This window comes from Lissotriton helveticus, chromosome 11, assembly GCF_964261635.1.
Source record: "Lissotriton helveticus chromosome 11, aLisHel1.1, whole genome shotgun sequence".
In the NCBI taxonomy this organism is placed as follows: Eukaryota; Metazoa; Chordata; class Amphibia; order Caudata; family Salamandridae; genus Lissotriton; species Lissotriton helveticus.
In genome coordinates this window covers 819,151,964-819,179,135 of record NC_136072.1, presented here as the reverse complement: position 1 = coordinate 819,179,135, position 27,172 = coordinate 819,151,964, and the positions used below count along the sequence as shown (strand labels likewise).

General features: G+C 48.0%; 1 protein-coding gene across 13 annotated transcripts in view; it reads right to left on the bottom strand.

Moving 5' to 3' along the window:
• Positions 1-1,423: 1,423 nt before the first annotated feature.
• Positions 1,424-27,172, bottom strand: part of FAM178B (family with sequence similarity 178 member B) — a 2,777,737-nt gene continuing 2,751,988 nt past the window's right edge. For all 13 annotated transcript variants that reach the window (XM_078666947.1, XM_078666951.1, XM_078666950.1 and 10 more), the window contains one exon: positions 1,424-2,062. In XM_078666947.1, the coding sequence (XP_078523073.1) occupies positions 1,772-2,062 (291 nt within the window). In that variant the 3' untranslated portion in view covers positions 1,424-1,771. The remainder of the gene's footprint in view (positions 2,063-27,172) is intronic.

Genomic DNA, 27,172 nt, shown 5'->3' with positions numbered 1-27,172 from the left:
GGACTAAAATAGATTTTGAATAGTTTAATGAGGGTTCAAGCCTGTATAAGATCTCCAGTGTTAGGCACAATGTAGACTATGCACCCTCCCTTGAAGCCACTAGGATGAAACGGCCACATGGATCCGGTTAACAGTGAAGCTTCAGCTGAATCAGGAAGGCAGATCGTAGATCTTTTTAAAATCCAAAGGGCAGCGTTGAGACCAAAAGACTGAGGCACATGCTGCCAGAAGTACATCCCATGGTAATCTACCGACTCGCCCACCTCCTTTTGTTAAGGATATGTGATGATGCTGATTTCTGGGCCCAGCATGAGGTAGGGGAATTTGAGAAACTGTTAAATGTGATTATATTTTACTGTTGCAAAAGGCATGTGGGTTAGAAAATCGCATGGTTGAGAAATGCTACATTGACATTGTGTCATTTTATGATACATTGCTTAGGAGGCCAAGCATCTTCTCAGGGGTCATTGAGATAAGGTATTCCTGGTCCTGGGTCTGGTCAAACTTGCCAGAGACCGATAGGGTCAGGTTTAGACATGACCTGTAGGTCAGTAGCAAGAAAGTAGTCAGTTGGCCTGTCAGGGTGCCAACAGTTATAGAAAATGTAAGAATGCCTGGAAAATGGCGACTGACATAAAGCCAGAGTTAATTCACATGTAGTAGTTTGGTGTGTAGCCTGTAATGTAATTGGGCTAGGAAGTGTTACTTGTAAGCCTTATCTTACCTCTTTACTAAAGCAACCTTTTGTGGACATGGAAGTGGGTCTGTATGATGTCTTTAGTTAGCACTGTGAGCTACACAGGTATGCCTTACATCAAATACTTGGCCAGAAATAATGAAGGGCTTTGGCGTCTGTCAGCACGTGGGGTGGGGTAACCATAGACTCTCATCAACCTTGGCCAGGATCAACACCTGCACACCCCTGTGAAACCCCAATCAATCAAGTATTTGTAGTGCGCACTACTCACCCGTGACGGTGTCAAGGCGCTAAGGGGGGGGGGGGCTGCTACTGCTTGAACAGCCAGGTCTTGAGAAGTCTCCTGAAGGTCAGCAGGTCCTGGGTCTGTTGCAGGTGGATGGGGAGAGTGTTCCATATCTTGGCGGTGAGGTAGAGTTCCACAGATTCACAGACACAGGTCATATTTAGTGCATTGTGTGGATAGTAAACTCCGCTAACAATTGCCAGGCAGCAAAGTAGTCTTACTTCTTCCAGTGGCCTACTCTGATCACCGCTTCCCCTGGGTACCGCTTCCACAGCGCATCGTTCATACTTTCACAAGAAAGAGGAAGAAACCATGGAATCAGAAACATAGCCTTTCTTTACAAGCTGTATGCAAATGTGCAATTTTTCACCCTGGTATTAGTTAGCGCCAACTCCAACCAGGTGTACTTCTCTCTAAATCACATAACACAGCACTTCCAATGCAAGCCATAAAATATTTAATAAAACAACATTTTCAAAGATGTAAACACACACCGAGGCATAGTGCGATCCATACCCTCCATGCCGGTTCTGTTGTGAGCAGGGGACGAAACAGCATTAACAATCCTAAAATAAATCACCTAAAATTGCTAATAAAACGATACTTTTCCAACAAGAAAAAGCCTGGATACATACAAAGGATACATGAAGATCGCATTGTGTCCCTTGTTTATGAAATGAATACAAATATATTTTCTCACAAAAATTGAGGCTTTTAACTCCCGGCTGCTCTCTGACGCTTGGCATCTGCCTTGGAGGCTCGCGCGCAAGGCGGGAAGGCAGTGCTGTTCACTCCCTCACCTCCCTGCTCCTATGAACTGCGACAGTCTGTGCCTCGGGGCTGGCGTCATCGCCGTCATGCCCCCCGGGGGTACCTCCCTGGACAGGAGAAAGGGCCTCGCCTTCAAGGACCCATCCTCCGGGCACAGCCCGTCTTCGGCACGACGCCATCGCCTCGGCGTTGATCACCATTCTTCGGCGCAGCGCCACCGCCTCGTTGTCGCTCATCATTACCAAGGTACCAGCAACTGGGATCCGCGAGGCGGGCCACAGGGTCGCGCAGCAGTACGGGTACAGCTCCTTCGGGACAGAAAAGAGAATTATTGAGAAGTCACTGGCTAGATGGCAGGGCGCGGCCTCACACTGCGGCCATGATTAACTACAGTAATACTGAAAGACATACGCTGGCGCAGCCATTCCATGTCCACCCTCTAATTGGCAATACAATACGGAGACAGTCTATACCCATTAAAGGCCTACAGCTACAGGCAGGATTAGAAAGCACTGTTATTACAACAACAAAAAACAAACAAGCATTTGCAATGCAATGGGTCTCACATTTACGAGCGTTTGAGCTATTGGCATTGTAAATGACAATGCCTTTTATTTATGTGTTAAGGCATTGTCATTTACAATGCCAATAGCTTAAACTCTCGCAAAAGCGAGAACTATCACATTGCAAATCTAAAGATTTAAAAAAAGGGAAAGGAGAGAGCTTGTCTGGGTTGCAATAGCAGGCAGGACAAAGTTATTTGAGAGAATAGTACTTCGAGGCTATTATTAAAGCCTACACAGTAACAACACAGTAACAGGGTGTGTTTCATGGAAGGTTACAAAATAAGCCAATGAGGGACTACCATTCTCATTGATCAATTAAAAAACAAAGTTTAATGTGGATAATGACACAAACCAATGAAAAATAATGGGCGGAGAGGGGCGGAGCTTCAAGTTCATACCGGAATACAGCATGCCTCGCAGAGTAGTGCATGCGCTGTCCTGGCTCAACCTAATGACTCTGTTTGTTAAGCACCACTGCAGGCCTTTTAGAGTTCCCTCAGAAATCTGGACCAAGTAGGAGAGACTCCCCTGATGCTGTGCACACTGGGACTTCAGGTCGCACTGCAGAGCCTTCAGTAGCTAGTCATCAAGGTAGCAGAAAACTGGAATCCCGGACCTCTGCAGATGGGCTGCCACACTGTTATCACTTTTGTAAACACCACCTGAGGGGCACTGGTAAGGCCAAAGGGGAGCACAGCAAATACTCATGGCCTACTGTGAACTGTAGGTAAGGTCTGTGTACCGGCAGGCCAGGTATTTGGATATAAGTATCCTGCAAGTCCACCGCTACCTTCCAGTCTCCTGGATCCAGTGCAGACAGGACCTGAACAAACATGAGCATCTTGAATTTCTCTTTATTCAGGAAGTAGTTGAGAGCGAGCAGATCTGGAATAGAGTGGAGGCTCCATCCTTCTTCGGCACCAAAAAGTAGCAGGAATAACACTCTTGACCTATTTCTGATGTCAGCACCTCTCAATGACCCCATTGGCCAAAAGAGTCTATAATTCCTGATGCAAGAGAGAGGGATGATTTTCCGTCAGCGGGTCTGAGAATGATGGCATGGCTGGCTGGGTTTCTGTGAATGAAAGGGCATAACCCCACCAAACAATTTGGAACACCCACTTTTCTGAAGTTATAGAGTGCCAGTAGGGAAGATGGTTCTGGATCCTGCTGCCAAAGTGTTCCTCGTGGTGCTCCAAGGGTATATTAAAGAGGTTTGGAGGCTACAGCTGCCAGCGTGGTGGTGGACTGGGCAGAAGGCTTATGGGAGCTGTGTCTGAGTCTGCAAAAGGAATGGGGAGTCTGTTGGCCGTGGTGGCTGAGTGGAAATGGACTGGTAGCACATACCACATCCATGGAAGGAGCAGAAGGCAGAATGAGGCTGGTGTGGGACCACGGATAGTCCCAACGATTGGGCAGTGGCCCTGCTGTCTTTGAAGTGATCAAGAGCTGAATATGCATTGTCGCGGAACAGGCGAGTGCCGCTGAAGGTCATGCCAATAGGGAATGCCTGGACACCCCCTCTAGAAGCAAGTTGATCTCAGCCAGGAGCGATTATGAATCGCCATCAGCAAAGATGTCGCTATACGCAGCGAATCTGTCGTGCACAGTCTGCACTGTGTTGTGAACTTTGCTGCATCCCTTTTGATAGGATCTCAATTTGGATATGGTAGTATCCAAATATAATTTGTTCTTCCACATCTCTTAGCACTGTAGGCTGCAAGAAACCCCAATGATAACACATTGAAGCATCATGAGCGATAACAAGACAGCTAAGGCATTTGCTGTGGATGTCGGTTACTGGCATTTGACACTGTTAACTGTGGACATCGCCACATACACTGGCAGAAAAAGTAGTTTTTACACTTTTTATGTCATAGTAACAAAAAGATGAAAACTCGACAACTCTAATTCTGCATCACTTAACCACAGAAAAGAATGGAAGTGTCCTTGGTGGTAATGTTGTCAGCAGGGGAGCCTCACTGTTACACGGTGAAGCGCTGGCGATGAAAAGGGCTACTGCTGAAAAACAAATCTGAATCCTGTCTAGGCGCCTTGGGGATACTCAGGCAAGGAAGTGTGTAAGGTATCCATTCGGAAGGAAAGTCACTTACCTGTAACACTTTTCCTTCAGTGCTGGGTTTATCAAAGATTAAGTGCACCATGAACTTCCCTGATAGCACTTGGATAAAAACCACGGGACACTACGTCTACCAGCAAGCAATGAAAGGCAGGACCAGAAGCTTCGCCTCGTGCGGTATTGGTTGCGAAGCATCGCAGAAGGCCACATTCTGTTCCTAGAGCATGTTGGGACTCGAGCACAAGGAGCACACTGTGACCTATGCTCAGAGCCCATTGTTCACGGGCACAGGTTGCGCACGCCTGTGGCAGCATGGAGATCAGGCATAAGGCATGGCCTGAACTCATTTCCTGAACTCAGATCCCATGGAAATTTTGAATAGGGCTCAAAATATATCTCACAAAACCGCAAAAGACATACACAGGCTTTCACTAATAGCTTTGTAACTTCATATTATGTTAGTAGCATTCGTATAATGGTTTCTATAATTAGCATGACGACGTAGCACGTTGATCATCTGGGCGCTGATTTGTACATTTCTGGGAATTCCATTAGTCTGCCGCATATTTCGTTTGGTAGCATATGATTAGAAGACTTGTTAAAGGTTTAGTTTAGGAACGTTTGTTCTGATTAATGTAAGGTTAAAAATAGCGTAATCTTCACAGATATCTTTGTAGTGTCTTATGTGGGCAGAAGGGCTTATGAGGACTTTTCCTGCTTTTCATTTGAGCTCGATTTTTTTTTGGGGGGGGGGGAATATTTTATTGATTTTTCATATACAACCTAACTATATCCCTCTTGAACCCTCTTCCCCCCTCAGTGCCCCCATCAGTTGAGATAGTCAGCAGCAGTCAACCCTACTCCTCTAGCTGAGTCCTTGTAGCGCAGTGGTTCCCTGCTGCTAGGGTAGCCACCCGCCACCATTGAAATGCAGTCAACTGCTGGGTCTCCCCTACTTCCGGCCCTTCAGCGTACTCCTCTCCACCAGATGGCTTACAAATAGGGCTCCCAGTTTTATGGTATTTATTTTTTTAACATTTCCGTGTGTATTATTTTTTAAAACTTTATTTAAGGGTTCAGTTTGCAGTCAAACAAGCAATACATGGCAGTATTTCAAATATGCAATTTAGGTTACATGCAGTAGCAAAGTACAACTTCATAGGTTGCATCACAATGTCCGTCATTGGTACATTTACTATGAATATGGAAGAGCCTGTAGCATGTCAAATCGCCATAAATGTAGTGTCTTTACCTCTTTGGGTCCCCACTTGCCTCAAACCTATTAATGTCTGGCTAGCGACCCTCTGTAGTGCACTGTACTTGATTATTTTGCTTGCCCTGTTCGCTCTCATTGGCTGACTGTCGCACTAGGTCCTGCTACCGCCCCCAGAAATGCTTGGGTCTGCAACAAGTCGGGATTAAAGCATTGTAGTTATCAGATTGTGTAGAGCAAAAAGCTAAGTCAGAGTGCCACTCTGATATTTTAAGTAACAGCCCCCGCATCCAGCATATAGCGACTCTATGCTTCGCGAATAATAAGCTAATGGCCGTCAATTTGCGGGCTGACTTTGGTGTATCCTTAGCATAAATTTGAATTTAAAAACATTTATACAGCGCACTTTTACCCAGCGGTTTCATGGCGCTATTTATGTTGCGATGGACGGCAGCAGTTAGAGGGGGTTTAGACGGGGAAGGCTTGCGCAAATAAGAGGGTTTTGAGTTCCCTCCGAAACTGAGTGTAGGAGGGCGTTGTGCGAAGGCCAACAGGGAGAGAGTTCCAGAATGCTGGAGCCAGGACAGCGAACCTCGCTCCACCTGCCTTCTGTTTTTTAAAACGGGGGGTGACTAGGAGGGCCGAGTGGGAGGAACGTAATTCTCTGCCTGGAAGGTAGGGCACAATGGCAGAGCAAAGAAATTCAGGGGCGGTGCCTGACCTAGCCTGAAAAGTGAGGCAGCCAAGCTTGAAAAGGGCACGCTCTCGCACCAGCAGCCAGTGTAAAGCTTTAAGTAGTGGGCTGGCCCGATGGTATTTAGGGAGGCCATGTATCAGGCGAGCAGCCTGATTCTGCACCAGCTGCAGACGATGGATCGCGTAAGCTGGGGCCCCATTGTATATAGCATTGCCATAATCAATACGGGACAATACCATGGCCATGACAATGATTTTCAAAGCCGGGAGGGAGAAAAAGCGGGAGACTTTCCTAATTGTTCTTAGGGAGAAGAAGCAAGAAGAGACAACCGAACCAATGTGTGAATGGATAGAGAGTTGTGAATCCAAGAAAATCCCTAGGGTTTTAACTTTGGAAACGGGAAGTGGAGGGACACCGAGTGAGGGGGGCCAGAAGGAAGGGGACCATGGACTGCAACCACCTCCGGTCAAGACCAACTCGGTCTTGTCTGGATTGAGTTTGAGGTGGTTGCAGTTCATCCAATCTTGGATAAATGTCATGACTGACTGGACATTCTGGGCAGATGAAGGGGAGTGGGAGAGGTTAAAGATTAGCTGGAGGTCATCAGCATAATTAAACACTGTGACCTCCAGCTGCTGTAACATAAAAATGAGGGGGTAGATGTATAGATTAAACAAAAGGGGGGAAAGTGACGATCCCTGAGGAACCCCGCACTCCACCTTGCGGGAGGCCGCGGCGAAGCCGGCCAGATGGACCGCTTGAGTTCTCCCCACCAGGAAGGACTCGAGCCACAAGAGGGCCAAGCCCTCTATGCCCGCCACCCTGACACGGCTGAGGAGGATGGAGTGGTCCACCGTGTCAAAAGCGGCGGACAGATCTAAGAGTATCAGGGCTTGAGGTACGTTGGTATCAATACCCTCCCCCAGCTTGTCCATCACCGAGATTACCACCTTCTCCGTGGAATGCAGGGGCCTAAACCCAGCTTGGCAGGAGGAGAGGCAATGGTTTGCCTCTACGTGGGTACTCAGGGTGGTCGTGATGTGAGTCTCAAGGACTTTAGCTAGGTAGGGCAGAAGGGAAATAGGACGGTAGTGGGAAGGGGAAGATGAATCGGCGCCGGTTTTTTTAGGATTGGGACGACAACCGCTGATTTATGTAGGCTGGGAACGGTGCCGTTAATGAGTGAATCATTAAGAAGGGTCAAAGGTGGGATTGGGCAGTTTAAATAGATTTCCCTAAGAATGTGGGCTGGGGCGAAATCCAGGGGAGATCCTGATTTGACTCGGTCCAACAGCGGTGAGAGAGTATTAGTGGTCAACAGGGGGAAGGAAGACAGTTTGGAAACCGTGAGAGGAGGGGAGGGGTTTGTAAATGCAGGGGAAGGGAGGGGGATGTTAAGTTTAATTTTTTCAACTTTGTCGATAAAGAACTCGTTGAGTGAGTTGCAGAGGGACTGGGAGGGAGGAATTGACGCTGTGGCTCTGCCGGATGATGCGAGTTCATGGACAGTCGAGAACATTTCTTTAGAGTGAGACTCGGCTGCCATTACTCTGCTCGTGTAGAACTCAGTTTTAGCATCCAGAATGCCCTTTTTGTAAGTTTGTAGTACAGACAGGTAAACTGCCTTTAGCGCAGGACTGTAAGTTCTACGCCAAGCTCGCTCGGCCCTCCGCGCTGCCAGTTTCTTAGCTTTTAGATCCGAGGTGAACCAACGGTTGGCTGCATGGGCTCGCCTGACTGTGAGTCGCCTTAAAGCATAACCCAGCAATGCTACTAGGGGGGTTTTCGGAATCTGGATCTTCAACATTTATGACATTGTGTGGATCACCTCCCTCCAGAATGTGCGGTTGCCCGGACAATCCCACACCAGGTGAGTGAAACCAGCCCCATCGGCCCGCAACGCAGGCACCTAGCATCGTTCTTTAGACCATAATTGTGCAATCGTGCTGGGGTATGATAGATTATGGGGAAGGGATTTTAAAGCAGTCTACAGTGGTGCATCATTGATGCCAGTGCTTACAAACTCCACCACCTGATTAATATAGACAAAACACCATAGATCAAGTGAGCAAGCTTTGTGCACACATTTGTTGAAAGTGAATGGCCATGTGCTTTCCCCAGACGCCTCCCACCACACTGTGGAATAACTTTCATGCTGTAATGTTTCCAGGACGCGGAGCAGACAGACCAGGTGGAATACCCAAACAGTGATAGGAACTCCAAAGGATTTGTGAAAGAACATTATCATAAGGGGATTTGAAGTCTGCACAACTACATAGAGTGCCTCTCCTTTTTGACCAAGGCATATCTTCCCAGGAGCAAATGAAACATGAATGCCTGGCAGGCCCGCAGTACTAGGTTTTCCAGTCTAGATATTATAATGCATGTAAAATTAATTTGGGTACAGTCCGATATGTTTCTTGCATGATAATTGCAGGGTCATTTATACAACTTTTTTAGGTCTCGTCTCAGACCGAATATGTGCTGTGTGTTGCAAGACATTTTGCTTAGAGCCTACCAATTACTTACCATTGCTTGGTTTCTTTGTTAATCTATTTTGCTTGCTTCAAATTTGTCAGCTTCTGTAGGCTATTCCGTCCCCTGGAGCATAGACGCATTACTGTGTCCTCTCACTGCTTGCATTTTCAGGTGCTACTTTTTAGGTTTCGCCTGGCGTCCGCTGCGCAGCAGCGTTCGCGCAGGCGAAATCTTATGTTGGAACAGTATGTGGCTTTGTCCCGCCTCTCTCTTCCATTGGCTAGCTCCATAAATGGAGGCTAGCCATTGGAAGAGAGATCTGTCCGTCATTGTCCGAGGCGATTCGTGGGCGTTCCGTTCATTTTTTCCCTCTCCGCCCCCTTGCGATCGTCATTGCAGCGGTGGGCCGATGTTATTTTTTTTTTTGCAAGGGTTTATTTTTGGCATTCCTCCGAAGATGGCGCCCGGTTCGGCAAGACCTTCGCGCTCATCCTGCCCGTGTACGTGCTGGGCTACCTGGGGCTGAGCTTCAGCTGGCTGCTAGTCGCCCTGGCCGTCTTCTTCTGGTGTCGGAAGAACAAGCTGGCCAAGGGCTCCCGGCTCTCCAGGGCCCTGGCCTTCCTGGAGGATGAGGAGAAGTCGGTGAAGCTCCGCATCTCCACAGCGGAGCTGCCCCCCTGGGTAAGTCGGTGCCTCCTCCGCCCAGCCCGCCCTGTTGCTCTGTTCCAGACTTGTACTGACTCTGTTCTAATGCGCCCTCCTCCGCCCGTCGCAGTCACACGCCTACACTCTTACCCAGTGCCATCCCTTTAACAACTCCTCCCATGTGCTGCCCTCGCCACTCTGCAGCGCCCCTCCACCGTTTCATCCAGTGCCCAGTTCACACGTCCTAAGACACTTCCTCGCCCACCCCCACAGGCTTCCCCTTTGCTCTCATGTGTGGCCCTGGCTACTCCCCGACATTCCTACACAGGACTTCCACTCCCTGCACGGCCCACATTCCTTCCTCGCCTTCACGGACCACGTCGAGCTGAGTCACACCGTCCTGTTTGCACACTCTGCCTCCTGCATGAAAGGCCGGCCAGTTCAGTGTCTCTGGGAAAACAAGAACACCAGGCTCGCGAGCCCCTCCCTTGCAAGGAAAACCAATAATTGCTAATTAACTTTGGGAATAGGATGGCATTCATTAATTATGTTTTAAACACTTTCAGTGAATGCAAGTCTTGCACATCCTGTCTTCCATTTTTTAAAAACTTTTTTCTGAACTTAAAACACCCTAATGACTTGCTCACTTCCCTCGGTTAATGCCAATATGATGAGGAGCGGCCCTCGAGACACTGTTTGTGTAGTATTTATGATTCACAGTTAAGCCAGGCTTCTTGAATTCCGCTTTCAGCCGACGTTTAGGGCCAGCCAGTCACCACAGCTGCAAACACCAGAGCTGAATGTGTTCATTATTGTACTGCGCGACCGTGCGCACACACGTGTTTTTACACAGCGTGCTCTTTGTTAAAAAAAAGTTCGTTACTGACCACACCGGGCTTGTCTTCAGGAGAAGTCCTGTAATAAACCTAAAACTAAAAATGCTTGCGTTCACAAAACGGACTCTTGCTGACTAATGTTTCCCCCTTTGGTTGGCAACTTTAAGCAGTCCCGGGCCGCTGACATCATGCTTTGTTCATGCAAATGGAAACCAGCTGTTCAATACCGGCTGCTCAGAAAAGGAGGGAAAAGCAGAAACGGAAGCAGGCCCATTATGAGTTCAACCCTCCCCTTCCAGCAGTTATGATATGTTATGCAGTTTTGTAGATCGCTCAGTGTCCTGGAGCTGAGCAGGTGTGATTCTAGGCAAATCTAGGGCCTACTGGGACTACTCGAAAAACCAAATCTTTAGCTTCTTGCCGGGTCCTCTCTTCTCGCCAAGCATGACCCCTGCCCTGAATGCTCCAGCTAGTTACTTATGTTGCTCTACCACTAAGTTGATGGTTTACTTTTATACTTGGATAAACGCAGCAATTCTTAAAACATATGCGTGCTCTAGTTTCCTATATTTGTTGTGTAGAGGTCAGTGCTCAGTGGGCAAGATCTAAAGATCAAAATAAATCACAAGTCATTTCAGCAGTGCGGCTTGGACATCTGTAGGTATTAAATTCTGTTCCATTCAACCATCAAAGTATCTAGTCAATTAACATTAGTTATTCGCTCATACATACATTCATCCAACCATCAAACGTATCTAATCAACTAACATCAATTATTTGCTCATGCGTACATTCATCAGTTCCTCCATCAGAGAGCCAGCCTCTATTTATACATGTGTATTTGGAGGATGGAGGTATGGGAAATATTTAATGTTGAACTGCAGTTGAGTCATAGACAGACATGTAATAAGCTGGCCTAGTGTCTTGATGTTGTATTCAGCAATATCATATAGGCTGTGTATACATGACTGTACATTGATCCATTCATCGATCGCAATGAGGCAAAGTAAGGGTCATTTCAGCCTCGCTTGTCTCTTGGAGGCAATGAGGATGCCAGTCACGCTCCTGGTTTGGTGAAGTGGTCCCACGAAGCTCGGTGATGTGAGTCTCGGGTCTAGTTCCATAGAATCAAAAACATGTAACCATAACCCGCTACTAAAAAAAAGTTGTCTGACATCAAATTTCTTGAAACGCCAATGTCCGAAGTACTTGCCATCGCAAAGATTTTTGAAACAGTGGTCACTTCTACTGTAGACCGGGAATCCAACACAGTCCTCTTGATTTCCAGTCCTTTTCAGGCTTGTCAGGTAGCTAAGATGACCTTAAAGAACCACTGGAAGGAGCTGCTAACTACAAGACCACCCCAGGAGTGGCTGCTAATGTAAAAACGTCTTCCGATGCCATTATCTCACCTGTGTCTGTTGTGAAATATTATATAGCGTGCAGTTGTCTGTTTTGTGCCATTCAATTATATACTTCTCTTTTCTGATTGAGGATAATTATTGTAAAGTTGGCAGTAAGAGCAATGAGGAAGGGAGAGACTGGCAAATCGATGGTTACAATGGGGTTCATTTACAAAGCTTTTATCTTGTTTAAGTTGCTTTTACGCCTGGATCAAGGCAGAGCAAGTGATTGTGATTCATTAAGGTGTCATGTACTTGCACAAGTTCGTTTTATGTATTGTTTTGTAACTGTATTTATATAGTTCTTACTACCCCTGACAAGGTGTGGTTGGGTGGATGGAGTCAGTGGATGAATGGAGTTAAGTGGTGGCTAGGTGGATGGACTTAGTGGGTGGATGAAGTGTGTGTGTGTGGCTGTGTGTGTGCGTGCGTGTGTGTGTGTGTCTGTAGCTGTGTGTGTGTCTTTGTATGTGGCTCTGTGTATGTGTGGCTCTGTGTGTGTGTGTGGTTCTGCGTGTGGCTCTGTAGGTATGTATGTGTGTGGGACTCTGTGTGGGTCTGTGTGTTTGTGTGTGGCATTTGCGAGAGATTAAGCTATTGGCATTGTAAATGACAGTGCCATTTATTTATCTATTTTCAGAACCAACACATAAATAAAAATGTCATTTACAATGCTAATAGCTCTAACTTTTTCAAAGGCGAAACCGTTGCATTGAAAATGCTTGTTCTTTTTGTTTAATCACTCTACAAGAGTTTCCCAGATGTCTCCCTTGTGTGGTCTTATCCTCTGTGTTCCTCCCCCATTGCTCTCTCCCCACCCTCTTTTGCCCGTGTACTTGCCCTAGCTCCTCATACCCCTTCTGTTGTACTTCCTGAGTACCTCTCACTCACCCTCCATTGTCCACATGATTGTCTTAGCCCCTACCACCCATTCTCTATTGCTTGTGTGCTTCCGCACCCTTCCTGCCTTCTCTCCCTTGTCAGTATACTTGCCCTAGTCCCTCCTGCCCATCCTTTGTTGTCTGTTCACTTGCCAGGTAGCTTCTCATCCAACTTCCGTTGTCTGTGTACTTGACCTAGCGCCACCTGCCCACTTTCCGTTGTCGGTGTGCTTCCCATCCTCTTATGCCTGTCCTTTCCCCACCTATGCCCTTCCCTGTCTTCTTCCCTCCATGTTACCTCATCCCCTAAACTACTCCTGAGTTTGTTTGGGGAGTGGTTTGGGGGAGGAGGGAACATGGGTGGAGGGAGGGAGGGACGGAGGGAGAGAAGGATGCAGTGGAGGAGTGGGGGAGAGGGCAGGCAAAGGTAATTATATCGGGCTGGGCGAGAAGGTGTGTACTTGGGTGCAGTCTTATCTAAGCGCCCGCTCACAGAAGGGCGCCTTACGCCCGTTTTCATCCACACCTAAACCTTTGTGGTGTGGGGTTCCCCAGGGCTCTGCTTTAAGCCCCCTGCTCTTTAATGTGAACCTAGCCCCCTTTTCACTTTAATAGCCAACTGGGGTGTCAAAGTGATATCATACGTGGATGACACACAGTTGTTTTTTTCTTGTCAAGAGCTGACACCTGAGGCCTTTAGTAATTTCAAGGACTGTCTTCGAGACATTGCCATATGGATGAACTCGAATAAATTGAAATTGAACGCAGGGAAAACGGAAGTCATTTTCTTTGGAAAGGGGCCGGTGCCCTCGCCTGATCTTTGGTGGCCCACTGAAATGTGGCCTCCGCCCTCCCCTAGTACTAGTGCCAAAAATTTGGCCGTGAGATGGGACGCTGATCTCTCCTTCTCTGCCCATATTCATCAAATTGCGTTGAGTTGCTTCACTAAACTTAGAAATCTTCGAAAGTTCTTGCATCTTCTGCCGGAAGATTGTCGCAAATTAGTAGTCCATGCCACTGTAACATCGAGGCTGGACTACGCCAATGGACTCTATCTTGGTTTGCCTAAGTATGTGATTCAGCGACTTCAGTTAGTGCAGAAAGCGGCGGCAAGATTGATTAAACACATTCCTTCTAGACATCATATCTCCCCGCATCTGCGCAGTCTTCACTGGCTGCCTGTGGCATCCAGGAATGATTTTAAAGCTTTGACACTGACCTATCGGGCTCTGCAAGGTAAGTGCCCAAATTATCTTAAAGCTAGATTCCTTAGTTACAGGCAGGTACGGCCTCTGCGGTCGAATGGTCTGAACTTGATCTCTGTAACCCGTTTCGCCAAGGTTCGCCTTCGTGGAAGAGCTTTCTCGGCACGATCTGCTAAACTATGGAACACTCTGCCGCTTTCTATTCATAATGCTATCTCTGAGCCTGTCTTTAGGAAACAGCTAAAGACATGGCTTTTTAATCAGTAAAATGTACTTTTTATTTGTTTTGTTACTATTCAGCTCATCGTGTTGTTTACTGAGCGCCGGGACACCTCCTTGTGAGATAGCTGTTCGCGCTATACAAACTTCTGTATTATTATTATTATTATTAATTGTGGGAGCACATGCACTTTTTTGTTTGAAAAAAAGCATTCGCTCTGGCCGCGTCCTAGACATTTTTGTAAATACTTTTTAAGCATGCTACGCAGCAACGCTGCTGTACCGCATGTTTACGAATCATTGTCAAAGCCCAAAACTCTCCTGGATGAGGCCTATAAGCTTTGCTAATGATTGTTTGATTTAGTGCCACTATTTCATCTCCAGCCCAGAATTTGTGTTTATGGGCTCCTTTCAAAATTGTGCAGCTTACAAGCAAAATATATTTGCCCCATAGCAGAGGATTAGTTTTATATAAAAATTAGCATGCATGAGTGATGTAAAATTTCAGGTCATAAGCAGTGCACGTTGAAGCACAAGTTGTAATGACTTCACTAAACTGTGACTAGAGTATTTTTCTGTTTTTTGTTTTTTTAACATTAGCTTGTGTGTCATTCCAAGTATACCATCACGTTAACCGTTGTTTTTTTCTGTGAATGTATGTATGTATGTTTGAATTTCCCTACCAAAAAGTTACAATTTTATAATTAGGGTGCTGTTAAGCAACTGAGAAGATGGGTAGGCTGAGTAAACTGATTTGGAAAAGGGATGCTGTATTTAACTATTTTTAGACCCTTTAAAAATGCATTAGTCTTCAAATTACTAAAAAACATACATTCCCTAACATGTTTAACCCTATGGTTTCATGTCTTCATTAACATCTCAATGCTCATTTACTTTAGCCTGCTCTTCAGGAAGGGCTTACAATTCAACAGTTCCTATTCCAACAAAATGGCGTTCTGAGTGCCTCAGTTTTGTATTGAATACAAAATATTAGCGTTCTAGCTGTTCAGGTTGAACTCTCTGGTGAATATTGTAGATTACTAGGGGTTTAACTGACAAACTGTGCTGGTGTTCGGTATATGTTTCACTCTGCGTGTCAGAATATTTTACTGAAATGAATGAGGAAGATATTTGAAAATGTGTTCTCATTTTAGCTTTCTGGAGGACCATTTGTGTGACACAATGAACCATTTCATTGTGTTCATTTCTAAAGGAAATGCTTTAAATTTTGCAACTTTGATTCCACCAAGGTGGCATTCAGGTGCTCCACTCTTTTGTCATAAGTGCAGAATGTTAGCGCTCACCAGATTACTGTGGGACCTGGCGCATGAACGTTTTAAAATAGTTTTTGGCCCTGAGACCCCCCACAAGAGCCAGGGGGTCAGGGTACCCCCTACCATGACCCCTTGTACTTTACATTTTTCTAAAAGTGAGGACACAGGGACACAAGGCCAAGGGAAATGGTGGCTGTAACATTTCAATCAGGGATAGCATGCCAGTGACCCCGTCTGTACAGATGCAAACATCGCATTCCACACATTCTCATGCATCGCCGCACTAATTGGTCGTATCATCACAGTCTTCTGGAACGAAGAACAAGGGCCCATGCTGGAAGTTTGATTTGTCCCGAACCAGACCCTGCACTCTGACTGACTGTGGCTGCTGCACAATCTGGAACTACAGCCCTGTGGATAAAACCTGCTTCAAAAGGACTAAAGAGTAGACTCCCTGCAAGCTACAGGTTAACAGAGCTCACCTGGACTGTCGCCACCAAGAATCCCTAGCCTGGAGTACTACCAGTGGATTTGTAAGGGTTTTGTCCAAGTGGATTGTGGGAATTGAAGTCCCAAACTTTCAAGGACCATCTTGGAGTTTCCAGACCCTTGGAGTAAGTTTTGGACACTTTGGGACCCTCAAGGAAACGTCAGGAAGAAGTTCTAGAAGTTTGAAGCAACTTTGGAAAAAAGCTCCATAGGTGGACCGACTCAACCTCGCCAGCCAAGCTGGTGACCCTCAACCGTGATCCGGCATGCCGTCCAGGTTCGTCCCGCTGAAAAGCTTCAGTGGTCCTACTTTCTGAGTCTGACCGGGAGTTGGCTGTAACCCAAGCTGGCAAACCCTCACCGCATCTGGCCTGGTGAAGAGTATTGAGGGACTTCGCAAGAAAAAGCTCAGTAAAAATTTCTACAGCCAAACATTGGAGAGGTGACCCGGCCAAACTGCGAGAGTCAAGCCACCCACCTTCAACCGCAAGCCAGCCTCGATCCCTGGTTTGTCCCCCTGGAAAGCTGCGCAGGTCTGACCTCCATATGTTTGATCGGGTGCTCGTCACAAGGCAAGCCAGCGAACCCTCACTGAATCTAAACTGGCTGAGAGCTTTGAGGGACCCTGGGAAGAAAAGCTCCAGACAAGTTCCGAAGTCCGAAGGTAAAAACTTTGATCGAGACCCATCACGAGGGGTAGCCGTGTAGGGCTCCATTGCGGTTGGCTTGAAACATTGACAATCATATTGAAAGGCTGCAGAGACTGTTTATAAACGCTGTTTTGTATTTTTTAATATCTTAGCTTGGTAAGAAGTGACGATGTATCACTTGAGGTTTGGGCATCAGGACGGACTAAATGCCACACTATATTGCATAATAAGACTTGGGCTGTCAAGGGGTTAATTAGCACGCAAAACTGCAAAAATGTTGCAAACTACTTTGAACACTATATTGGTATTTGACTACTGAATTACCCTGACCATATAATAATTATGAGAAAGCACGGAATTTTAAAACTGTTTAAATTACAGCTTCCATTTGGAACCTTAAGTATTTTGTCGATGTCAGGGCATCTTGTGGGTCTATATGTCTTCGCAAAATGGCGCTCGTTAGGTGATTAAGGCTGTTGTACAGCCAAAAAGAGTCCAGTCCAGAGCGACCTGAAGCAATAAACAGGTGTTGACGTTCTTTTGTCTCAGAATTCCTATTTGAACAAGTTACTTACCTTCGGTAATGCATTATTTGGTAGAGACTCTATCTTGCTGCCCTTGAATTTCCCAGGCGTCAGGCTGGATCCGGAAACTTTTGCTGAGCAATACCCCTTGCGCTCGACGTCGGGTGGATCCATTCGGCTCTGCGCGACATCGTCGGCAGCGTTGGTTATGATGTTGCAGGGCCTACATAACGCGCTGACACCTAGGCGCTTGGACGTCAGTTCTTTCCTTTTCGTGCCAGTTAAGCACTCACCTGGGAAGAGCTACACCTCTGCCGCTTTTTGACAGACTTTTTTTTTCTCGTCTTTTGTTGATATTTTTGGATTTGACTTCGTGTGCGAGGGATGTCTTTGAGAAAGACAGGTTTCAAACCATGCGGGACTTGTTCCCGCATGATGTCGGTCACCGATCCCCACCGTGTATGTCTGTGGTGTCTTGAACGCGACCACAATTCGAAGTCGTGTTCAGACTGTCGGGCGATGGCCTGAATACCTTGAGGAAGCAAGCGATGAAGTTGCTTGCGGCCTGTCAGTCGAAACCGTCAAGCGAGACTCCTAGGAGGTCACGGTCCAGTTCGAAGAAGAGGAGGTCGCGGGACCGCTCATGGAGCTCTAAGTCCTCTTCCTCCCATTCAAGGTCACTGAGACCGCAACACCCATAATGCTTATTATGGGTGTTGTGGTCTCAGTGATACCAGCGTAGAGATGCAAAATAATTAAAACAATGTAGAAAGACTGATGAATGTGAAATTAAATCTTTTTGCTAACACCAATGGCAGTCATTAATTGAAATGTGACATTGTTTTATCATGAGGAGACTCGTAATGAGTTCTTTTTACTAACTGGCCCACTAGCACTTTAATATCAACAGGAAATGCTGGGACAACGCAGTCCTACCTCATTGTTGATGGAATTCTGTTTAGAAAGAGCAAAACATGCGTAGTTTGTCAGTGGTTGCATATGACTAAGACTCGTTGAGTTGATACGCATTATGGCAAAAACATGCCAAAATAAAGAAAGAATATCTCTACATGTCTGGATGGGCCTGTTTTACACGTGCGGAAAAGCATGTGTTGCTCTTTTGGAATATAAAGGTGTGACATGCCTGATGTGCCCGATCCAAGAGGCTGGGCATCCGTTACGTTGGTCTTCTGTGGATATATATATATATATATCTATATAGCTCTCTCTGTCTCCCTCTCTCTCTCTCTCTCTATCTATATATATATATATATATATATATATATATATATATATATATATATATATATATATATATATATACGAACTCACACTCCCGGTGTCCGGCCAGTACCTGCTCGCGAGCGGGTCGTCGTTAGGGCTCCGGTGGCCCAAATATCAAAGCAGAGAATCTCCCATGTACCAGGAAATGCGCGACGACACACCAAGAGTTGCTGTGCTTCAAAAGTTTATTCTGGCAGCAACACAAACAACGCGTTTCACCAACAGGCTTGATCAAGCCTGTTGGTGAAACGCGTTGTTTGTTTTGCTGCCAGAATAAACTTTTGAAGCACAGCAACTCTTGGTGTGTCGTCGCGCATTTCCTGGTACATGGGAGATTCTCTGCTTTGATATATATATATATATATATATATATCTTGCACATTACTCCTGGATCCCTCACGTGAGTGGGACAAATCAGTGCTTATGACTGTTGATGAGGATTCCCTGTAAGAGAAATGTACATGCCACACCACAGGTTGAGGCATGAAAAGTGTTTCTAGGAGCCTCATGCACTAGCTGTGGCACCAGCCCACTCTCCCCAGCTCTACAGTCCCCTCTTTCACTACAATCTCTCACTATGCAGGCATTTCCCTTCCCTTCAAGGAGCTATAAGTGCTAAATACCTGTCTACAAAATCCTCAGTGGTCCCACCTCACTCATCCAGGGTTACCTCTTTCCACTCTGGCAGGAACTCTCTGTTCTTCAGAAGGGGTGACCAAATTGAGCAGTAATGCAAAAGAGCCCAGCTGAGTAGTATTGGACCAAGAGAAGGGGCATCAGCTGAAAAGTAACCGTCAAGGGCATTGTCTGATTTTAATTATTAATGCACATACCCTTCCAGTGCTAATCTCTACTAGATGTAGACTGGTAGGACCATCACTTGATGCTTTTGACTATCATCATACCTGCTCTCCCAACCCCCTCCCCCATCATCCACTCTCGACAACCAGTCACATCAAAAGTGGTCAACAACAGAGCGCCGACACATATTACTGTATTGGATTGCTCATGGACTACAACCAACATTTTAAAACAATTACACTTCTCTCCAGATGTGAAAGCCATGTTTGACAGCTGCTACTCTGCAATATTAGCTGAGACTTACAAGAGAGCTCCATTCAAGAAAAGCTATCTGTAATTTTTAGTTTTCAGACCCTCTCTTCCTCTAACAAAAGGAAATTTGTGAATTAGAAAAAGGCTCTGGCGTTCTCAAAGGTCCCATACTTCTCTGTATTTTCTTAAGTAGGCCAGCATCATCTACAATCGTGAAGTCTTGACTGCCAAAGTGCAATTCATATAAGATAAAATGAACTGTTTGATAACTATTTAAAAGGGAGAAATGAACTTTATCACACCAGCCTTCTGCTTAAACCTCAGCGCTACAGTACCTACAATGAGTATTTGGACTTCTTCCTGAAAAAAGCATCCTCTTTCAGAGATTCCGTTAACAAACACATCTCTCCACTTGATACTCTAACTCCATCGAAAACAAAGCACGAGCAACCATTCTCTCTAAGAGAGAAGCATCTTTGACACACTAGCAAAGCGCCCAGCCTTCTTTCTTCTGTGACGATGTGATACCATTGCACATTATCAAAAAAGAATTAAGAGAACTTCTCAAAATTATGATGGCAGCTTATTAACTGATTGTTAACTTCAGCTTATCTTTCCTGGCATCCTAAAAAGGGCTGTATCACTTCTCTACAAGGCAAAAAATGCAAACAGACCCAAACGACTAATATACCTACAGGCCTGTTATTAACCTGTCCTGGATTAGCACGCTTTTTAGGTCTCAGCCTGCGATGGCTGCGCTCGCGCAGTCTTGCTGGCGAGATTTAATGAGATAGAGAGAACATCACTAGCGAGGTTAAGCCCCGCCCCTCTTCTCCATAGGCTGGTCTCCTAAACGGCGGCCAGCCATTGGAGAAGAGGTCCAACTGACGTTCCTAGTGACGTTCTTCTTTCTCTTTAAGCCCCGTCCTTTTCAGATTGGGTTCCTTGACTTACTGCTGAAGTAAAAGGTTTCTTATCTTCTTTATGGGTCCAGATGGCCCCATAAAGAAGATAAGGAAGCCTTTTATGCCAGCAGGAAGTCCGAGCACCCAGTCTGAAAGGGACGGGGCTAGAAGATTAAAGGCAACGCTTTCCCTCTCTCCGCCGTCCTCTTCTCTCCCCCTCCTGTCTCCTCGCCTGCCCGCCCCCTCTTCTCTCGCCACAGTGATTATGAGCCGGAGGATGAAAGATCTTGTGGTAGAACAGGCGTCATATAGGGAGGAAGTTTGCACATCTCTTTCCTGGTCTGAATGTGACCATTGCGGCTTCCCTTGGATGTAAACACGGCAGATATTCCCAAGTTTGTTGGCTCCGCACTCTCCCAGCTCCCGCTCCAAAGAGGGACTGTTCCAGACCCCAGGTTATGGAAGGGGCTGGGCACCAATGTCATATGACGGCCTAGGAGTTAATACCCAAACAATGTTCCTGCTAGCATCGAGTTCTAGCGGCAAAACGTATAACGCGGTCTACCCTGTTTAAGATGTTGGCATATATATGTGAGCAAGAGAGTCACACGCAAATTGAGATCACCCATACCATTCTTTTTTAATCCCTTTATAATTTAGTTTTGTAACCTGTTTATTGATTTACACTTTACGTGCACTGATCGAATTAGCCCTAAACTACTCGGGAAGCGGCTGTGCGTGTACTGACAGACTAGGGTGCCAGGGTCACCTGCCTCTTCTCGCCGCCGCCTCAGGCCCGGGCCTTTCCGCTGCTCTGGGGCTATTCCTGCCAGGGAGTTTATTTTTGTTTTTTGCATCCCATTAGTCGTGCTGTTGCCCTTGGTTCATATTTCTGCTTGTTTTTTGCATTCCACCACGAGCACACAGCGTGCGGCACGGGTCCCGGCTGTACACGTGCACACATGTGCCACTCTCCGAGCCGCACTCCCACGGCGCCCAGACAGACGTGTGCTTGCATCCCAGGTGGCCTGACACGCGAGGGGCTTCCTTTGCATGTATGGGGCAGGATGCGCACATGGATGCGTGTTTGCCTTGCAGCCACATCCATCTAGATTCTAGAATCAAGCACACTGCGAGTATTCCCTTACCCAGTTAAATAGGGCAATGTACGAAAACAAAGGTATTTATCTGGTTCATAATGAAAGTCCTCACAGCTGTGGAGCCGAGTTCGAGTCTCGGCAGGGACGCGCAACATCTTGTGGTTCTGGGCAAGTCGATAATCTGCCCGTGCCTAACACAAAAAAATAATATGTCCCTCTGTAATGCAACTGGTGCTCATGTAAAGTGCCCTGACTGTTACCTTCGGGTCTAGTTCGCGCTATATAAACCCCCCTAACAATAAAAATGAAAACCGTCCTGTTTCAAAACAACTTCACAGTGAAAGAGGGATTTGCACTGCTGGGTCCAGTGAAATGCTAGCGTTTTGGGGACAGATCTCCACCCACTTACCGCCTTCTCACTATCTTGTCTCTTGTTACATCCCTCCCCTTTCCCTGAGCGCTCTTAGGCGCCCTCTGAGTAGCACAGAGCGTTACACAAATAAACAACAAAACTCGATTACCGTCCACAGCTCGACCCTGTGTTTGTCCCAAAGGAGATGGCCCTCGAAAAAAAAGCATATTCAGCTGTCGCTTGGTCATGTTTTGTTTTATTGCAGAGCTATTCCTGAGGGTTGTTTGAAAGATTTACTGCGCTAAGAAAAAAGGATGCTCTGTGTGTGTGTGGCTCTGTGTGTGTGTGTGTGTGGCTCTGTATGTGTGTGTGGCTCTTGTGTGTGGCTCTGTGTGTGTGTGGCTCTGTGTGTGGCTCTGTGTGTGTGTGTGTGTGTGTGTGTGTGTGGCTCTTGTGTGTGTGTGTGGCTCTTGTGTGTGTGTGTGTGGCTCTGTGTGTGTGTGTGGCTGTGTGTGTGTGTGTGGCTCTGTGTGTGTGTGTGGCTCTGTGTGTGTGTGTGTGTGTGTGTGTGGCTCTCTGTGTGTGTGTGTGTGGGTGTAAATGCAATAGGTCTCGCATTTACGACATATTAAGCTATTGGCATTGTAAATGACAATGCCATTTATTTATCTGTTTTCAAAACCAATATATAAATAAAAATGTTGTCATTTACAACGCCAATAGCTCGAACTTTTGAAAAGGCGAGAACGTCCACCACAGGCGCAGTGGCGACTGGTGACATTTGAAAGTGGTGAGTGTCCTTTTTAGGTCTCGTGACCTATCAATGCGCATGCGCATTGAGAGAAGCGAGACTATAGGGCTTTAAACAAAGCTTAACTAACTGTGGCGATTTGGTGCTGTGCCCGTGCGCTTTTAGGTCAATGCGCAAGCGCATTGACCTAAAATGCGCGTGCACAGCATCAAATCGCCAGCCATCTGTTCCCCAGCATGGATCTCCTGGCTGCTCCTCCCCTAATTATCCGCACATCAAAGGCTGCTCCCGCCCCCTGCTTCACACTTCAAACGAATGCTACCGAGAGCATTTCCCGGCCGGCCGCTTTTAATTTCATTTCGCAAGCAGTTCCCCCTCCTCCCTCTCTTCCCTCTCCTGACTTTCCCCTGCCTGCCACACCAATCCAAACTGAGGCGCTGCTGCTCCAGTCCCTGTATTACTCCCACTCATCTATGATTAGGAATAAAAGACTGTCGATTAAAAACAGTTTCAAGATAAAAATGGTTTCCCATTACTTTTGCAGAATGTTCTGCATTTCCTTAACGTCTCCAACTCTCCGACTTCACATGCACATACCACTTTGCTGATACTGACCGAGACATGCGCTTTATAAGCAGGAAATAGAATTCTACAGGAAACAATACTACCGAAGACCATTCGAGGGTGTGAGCTCAATGCCACCGAAGAGTATGTACAATTATTATACTTAAAGTTCAGTCAACTACCCTTGATGCACGGACAACCTTTGAAGAAAGGAAAAGCATGTACCCTCACCCTCACCCTCACTCACCCTCAACCCCTCACCCTCACTCACCCTCAACCCCTCACCCTCACTCACCCTCAACCCCTCACCCTCACTCACCCTCACCCTCACTCTCAACCCCTCACCCTCAACCCCTCACCCTCACTCACCCTCACCCTCACCCACCCTCAACCCCTCACCCTCAACCCCTCACCCTCACTCACCCTCACTCACCCTCAACCCCTCACCCTCACTCACCCTCACCCTCACTCACCCTCACCCTCACTCACCCTCACCCTCACTCACCCTCACCCTCACTCACCCTCACCCTCACCCTCACTCACCCTCAACCCCTCACCCTCACTCACCCTCACCCTCACTCACCCTCACCCTCACTCACCCTCAACCCCTCACCCTCACTCACCCTCAACCCCTCACCCTCACCCTCACTCACCCTCAACCCCTCACCCTCAACCCCTCACTCACCCTCACTCTCACTCACCCTCACTCACCCTCAACCCCTCACCCTCACCCTCACTCACCCTCACCCTCACTCACCCTCAACCCCTCACCCTCACTCACCCTCAACCCCTCACCCTCACTCACCCTCACTCACCCTCAACCCCTCACCCTCAACCCCTCACCCTCACCCTCACTCACCCTCAACCCCTCACCCTCACTCACCCTCAACCCCTCACCCTCACTCACCCTCAACCCCTCACCCTCACCCTCACTCACCCTCAACCCCTCACCCTCAACCCCTCACTCACCCTCACTCTCACTCACCCTCACTCACCCTCAACCCCTCACCCTCACTCACCCTCACCCTCACCCTCACTCACCCTCAACCCCTCACCCTCACTCACCCTCAACCCCTCACCCTCACTCACCCTCAACCCCTCACCCTCACTCACCCTCACCCTCACTCACCCTCAACCCCTCACCCTCACTCACCCTCAACCCCTCACCCTCACTCACCCTCACCCTCACTCACCCTCACTCACCCTCACTCACCCTCACCCTCACTCACCCCCACCCTCACTCACCCTCACCCTCACTCACCCTCACCCTCACTCACCCTCACCCTCACTCACCCTCACCCTCACTCACCCTCACTCACCCTCACCCTCACTCACCCTCAACCCCTCACCCTCACTCACCCTCACCCTCACTCACCCTCAACCCCTCACCCTCACTCACCCTCAACCCCTCACCCTCACCCACCCTCAACCCCTCACCCTCAACCCCTCACTCACCCTCACTCTCACTCACCCTCACTCACCCTCAACCCCTCACCCTCACCCTCACTCACCCTCACTCACCCTCAACCCCTCACCCTCACCCTCACTCACCCTCACCCTCACCCTCACTCACCCTCAACCCCTCACCCTCACTCACCCTCACCCTCACTCACCCTCAACCCCTCACCCTCACTCACCCTCAACCCCTCACCCTCACTCACCCTCACCCTCACTCACCCTCAACCCCTCACCCTCACTCACCCTCACCCTCACTCACCCTCAACCCCTCACCCTCACTCACCCTCAACCACTCACCCTCACTCACCCTCAACCCCTCACCCTCACCCTCACTCACCCTCACAACACATATTGTGTTACAATAGGTGTCACATTTGCGAAAGATAAAACTATTGGCATTGTAAATAACAAAGCTATTAATTTCACTATTTTCAAAACAAGCACATAAATAAAAAATGTGTCCTTTACAATACCAATAGCTCAAACTTTCCTAATGCGAGACCTATTGCATTGCTGTGCTTCTCTCCCCTGCTGCACTCTCCTGCTCTCTAGAGATGTGGCATAACGACCAGAGCTGCCATCTAAGTCACGTAAATACAAAACATGCTGCATTCCAAATGCTATAGGTGTCACATTCGCGAAAGTTATAACTATTGGCATTGTAAATGACAAAGCCATCAATTTAGCAATTTTAAAAACCAACAAATAAATAAAATATGTCATTTACAAGACCAATAACTCCAACTTTTCTAATGCGAGACCTATTGCATTTCCAATGCTTGTTTTTTATGAGGGCCCTGTGGGGAGAGAGCGTAGCTGCCATGCTCCACACATCTAAGGCACAAAGCATGTCATATAATATAGAGTAAATGTGATCTTCATGTGATGGAGCGAAGGCTGAGCATACAGTGTAAGAAGCTCTTTTTAGGTCTCGCATGTGGGATTCTAGTAGTGGTCCGAAAACTCTACCAAAACTGCGGATTAGACACAGTTCATGTGAGATCGGCGCGTGCACAACGCCAGCCACGTCACACACCACCATTTGTCTGTGCCTCGGCATCAGACTTGAAAGGCTGCCCCTCCCCCCCAATCAGACTTCAAAGGCTGCCGCTCCCCCGCCCCCACATCAGACTACAAAGGAATGAGCTCCCGCTCCCCGCCACAGCAATGCCGAGAGCTTGTTTCTGGATGAAGGTGAAAGCCTACCGTGCTTGTTTACAGTAGCCTTGCTCCTCAAATGCTGTTGCTGTGTTGCCATCTCTCTAGGGACACTTAGCTTGAAAACACTCGACTTGCTAGCTGCAATGCTACATCCGCTATGCTTTGCCTCTAGACGCGTTGATCCCTCGCAGACTGTGCTGACTCTGCCCCTCCTGATTCTGAAACTGACCAACGCAGTCACCATGCAGTCTCTTCTCTCTGTCTTATGATGTCTGCCCTGTCACCATTTACTTCGGACCCTCACCCTCACACCTCCTCACCCTCACACACCCTCACACCCTCTCACCCTCACACACCCTCACACCCTCACACACCCTCACATACCCTCACACACCCTCACTCACCCTCACCCTCACAACCCTCTCACCCTCACTCACCCTCACCCCCTCACCCTCATACCCCCTCACCCTCACAACCCTCTCACCCTCACCCCCACACACCTCCTCACCCTCACACCCCCTCACTCTCACACCCCCTCACCCTCACACCCCCTCATCCTCACCCTCACTCACCCTCACACACGTTCACTCACCCTCACACACCCTCACACCCTCTCACCCTCACACACCCTCACTCACTGTTAGACGGACTGGGAGGGTCGGCCGAGGATACGGGGAGAGGTCTCCGGGGAGAGCCGTCTCCAGTAAATCGTACAGACAAGTAACTTCCCCCCCACAGACGGACACCACACAATGATAAAGTTCAACGATACTTTATAGACAATTCTTCACGTACGGTAGAATGGTACAAGGAGGTCTGGACTCAGGGGTCCCCTCTATTCTGGTCTCTGTTTGGGAAAAGGGTAGCGGGACAGTCTTGTTACCAAAAGATGGAAAATAGCTCTCAATCCTCGAGCTCGGTGGTGTAGATGAACGGGCCGCGGCGGAGCCAGCAGGTCCCGAGATGGATGAAGGAAGACGACGGTCCGCGGCAGAGCCAGCAGGTCCCGATGAAGGTGGTGGTTACAAACGGTCCGCGGCCACGCCAGCAGGTCCCGACGATGATGAAGGATAGGGTGGTTCCCAAAGCCGCGGCAGCGCCAGCAGGCAAGACGAGGGTGCACAAGGCAGAGCTATGGCAGCGCCAGTAGTCCGTCAAGGATGAGTTCTTCTTTGCGTCTCTCGACTCCAAGATACAACTCCCCTCCTGCTCTGGAGCTGCCCCAGTTATAGGGCTGGTGTGCTTTGATGTCCGGACCCTCGCACTTGGAGGTCGGGAGGTCCGGGATGAGGGGGTTCAGACACCCAGCAGGGGGGTGGAGCCAGCGCCCGGGGAGGCGATGGGCGAGCGGCACTTGGCGGGGGAGAGCCATCGACACCTCCTGCTCCCATTGACTGACCAAGTAGCCCGCTCACCTCCTGGGTGGATGTTGGTGCCGGAATGTCTGAGGCCTGGCCAGGCCCAGGGCTGAGGTCGATCGGGGGCCAGGCGGCCTCGTGGTGGAGTGTCCAAGATGGCGCCCAGGATGGGCGCGCAGGCCGGTAGTGGGTCGGCCTACGCGGTCAACAGGTTCGAGTGTAGGGGTCCCTGCGGGGACGGTGGACGTGCAATGGTGGTGTGTGGTACTTGC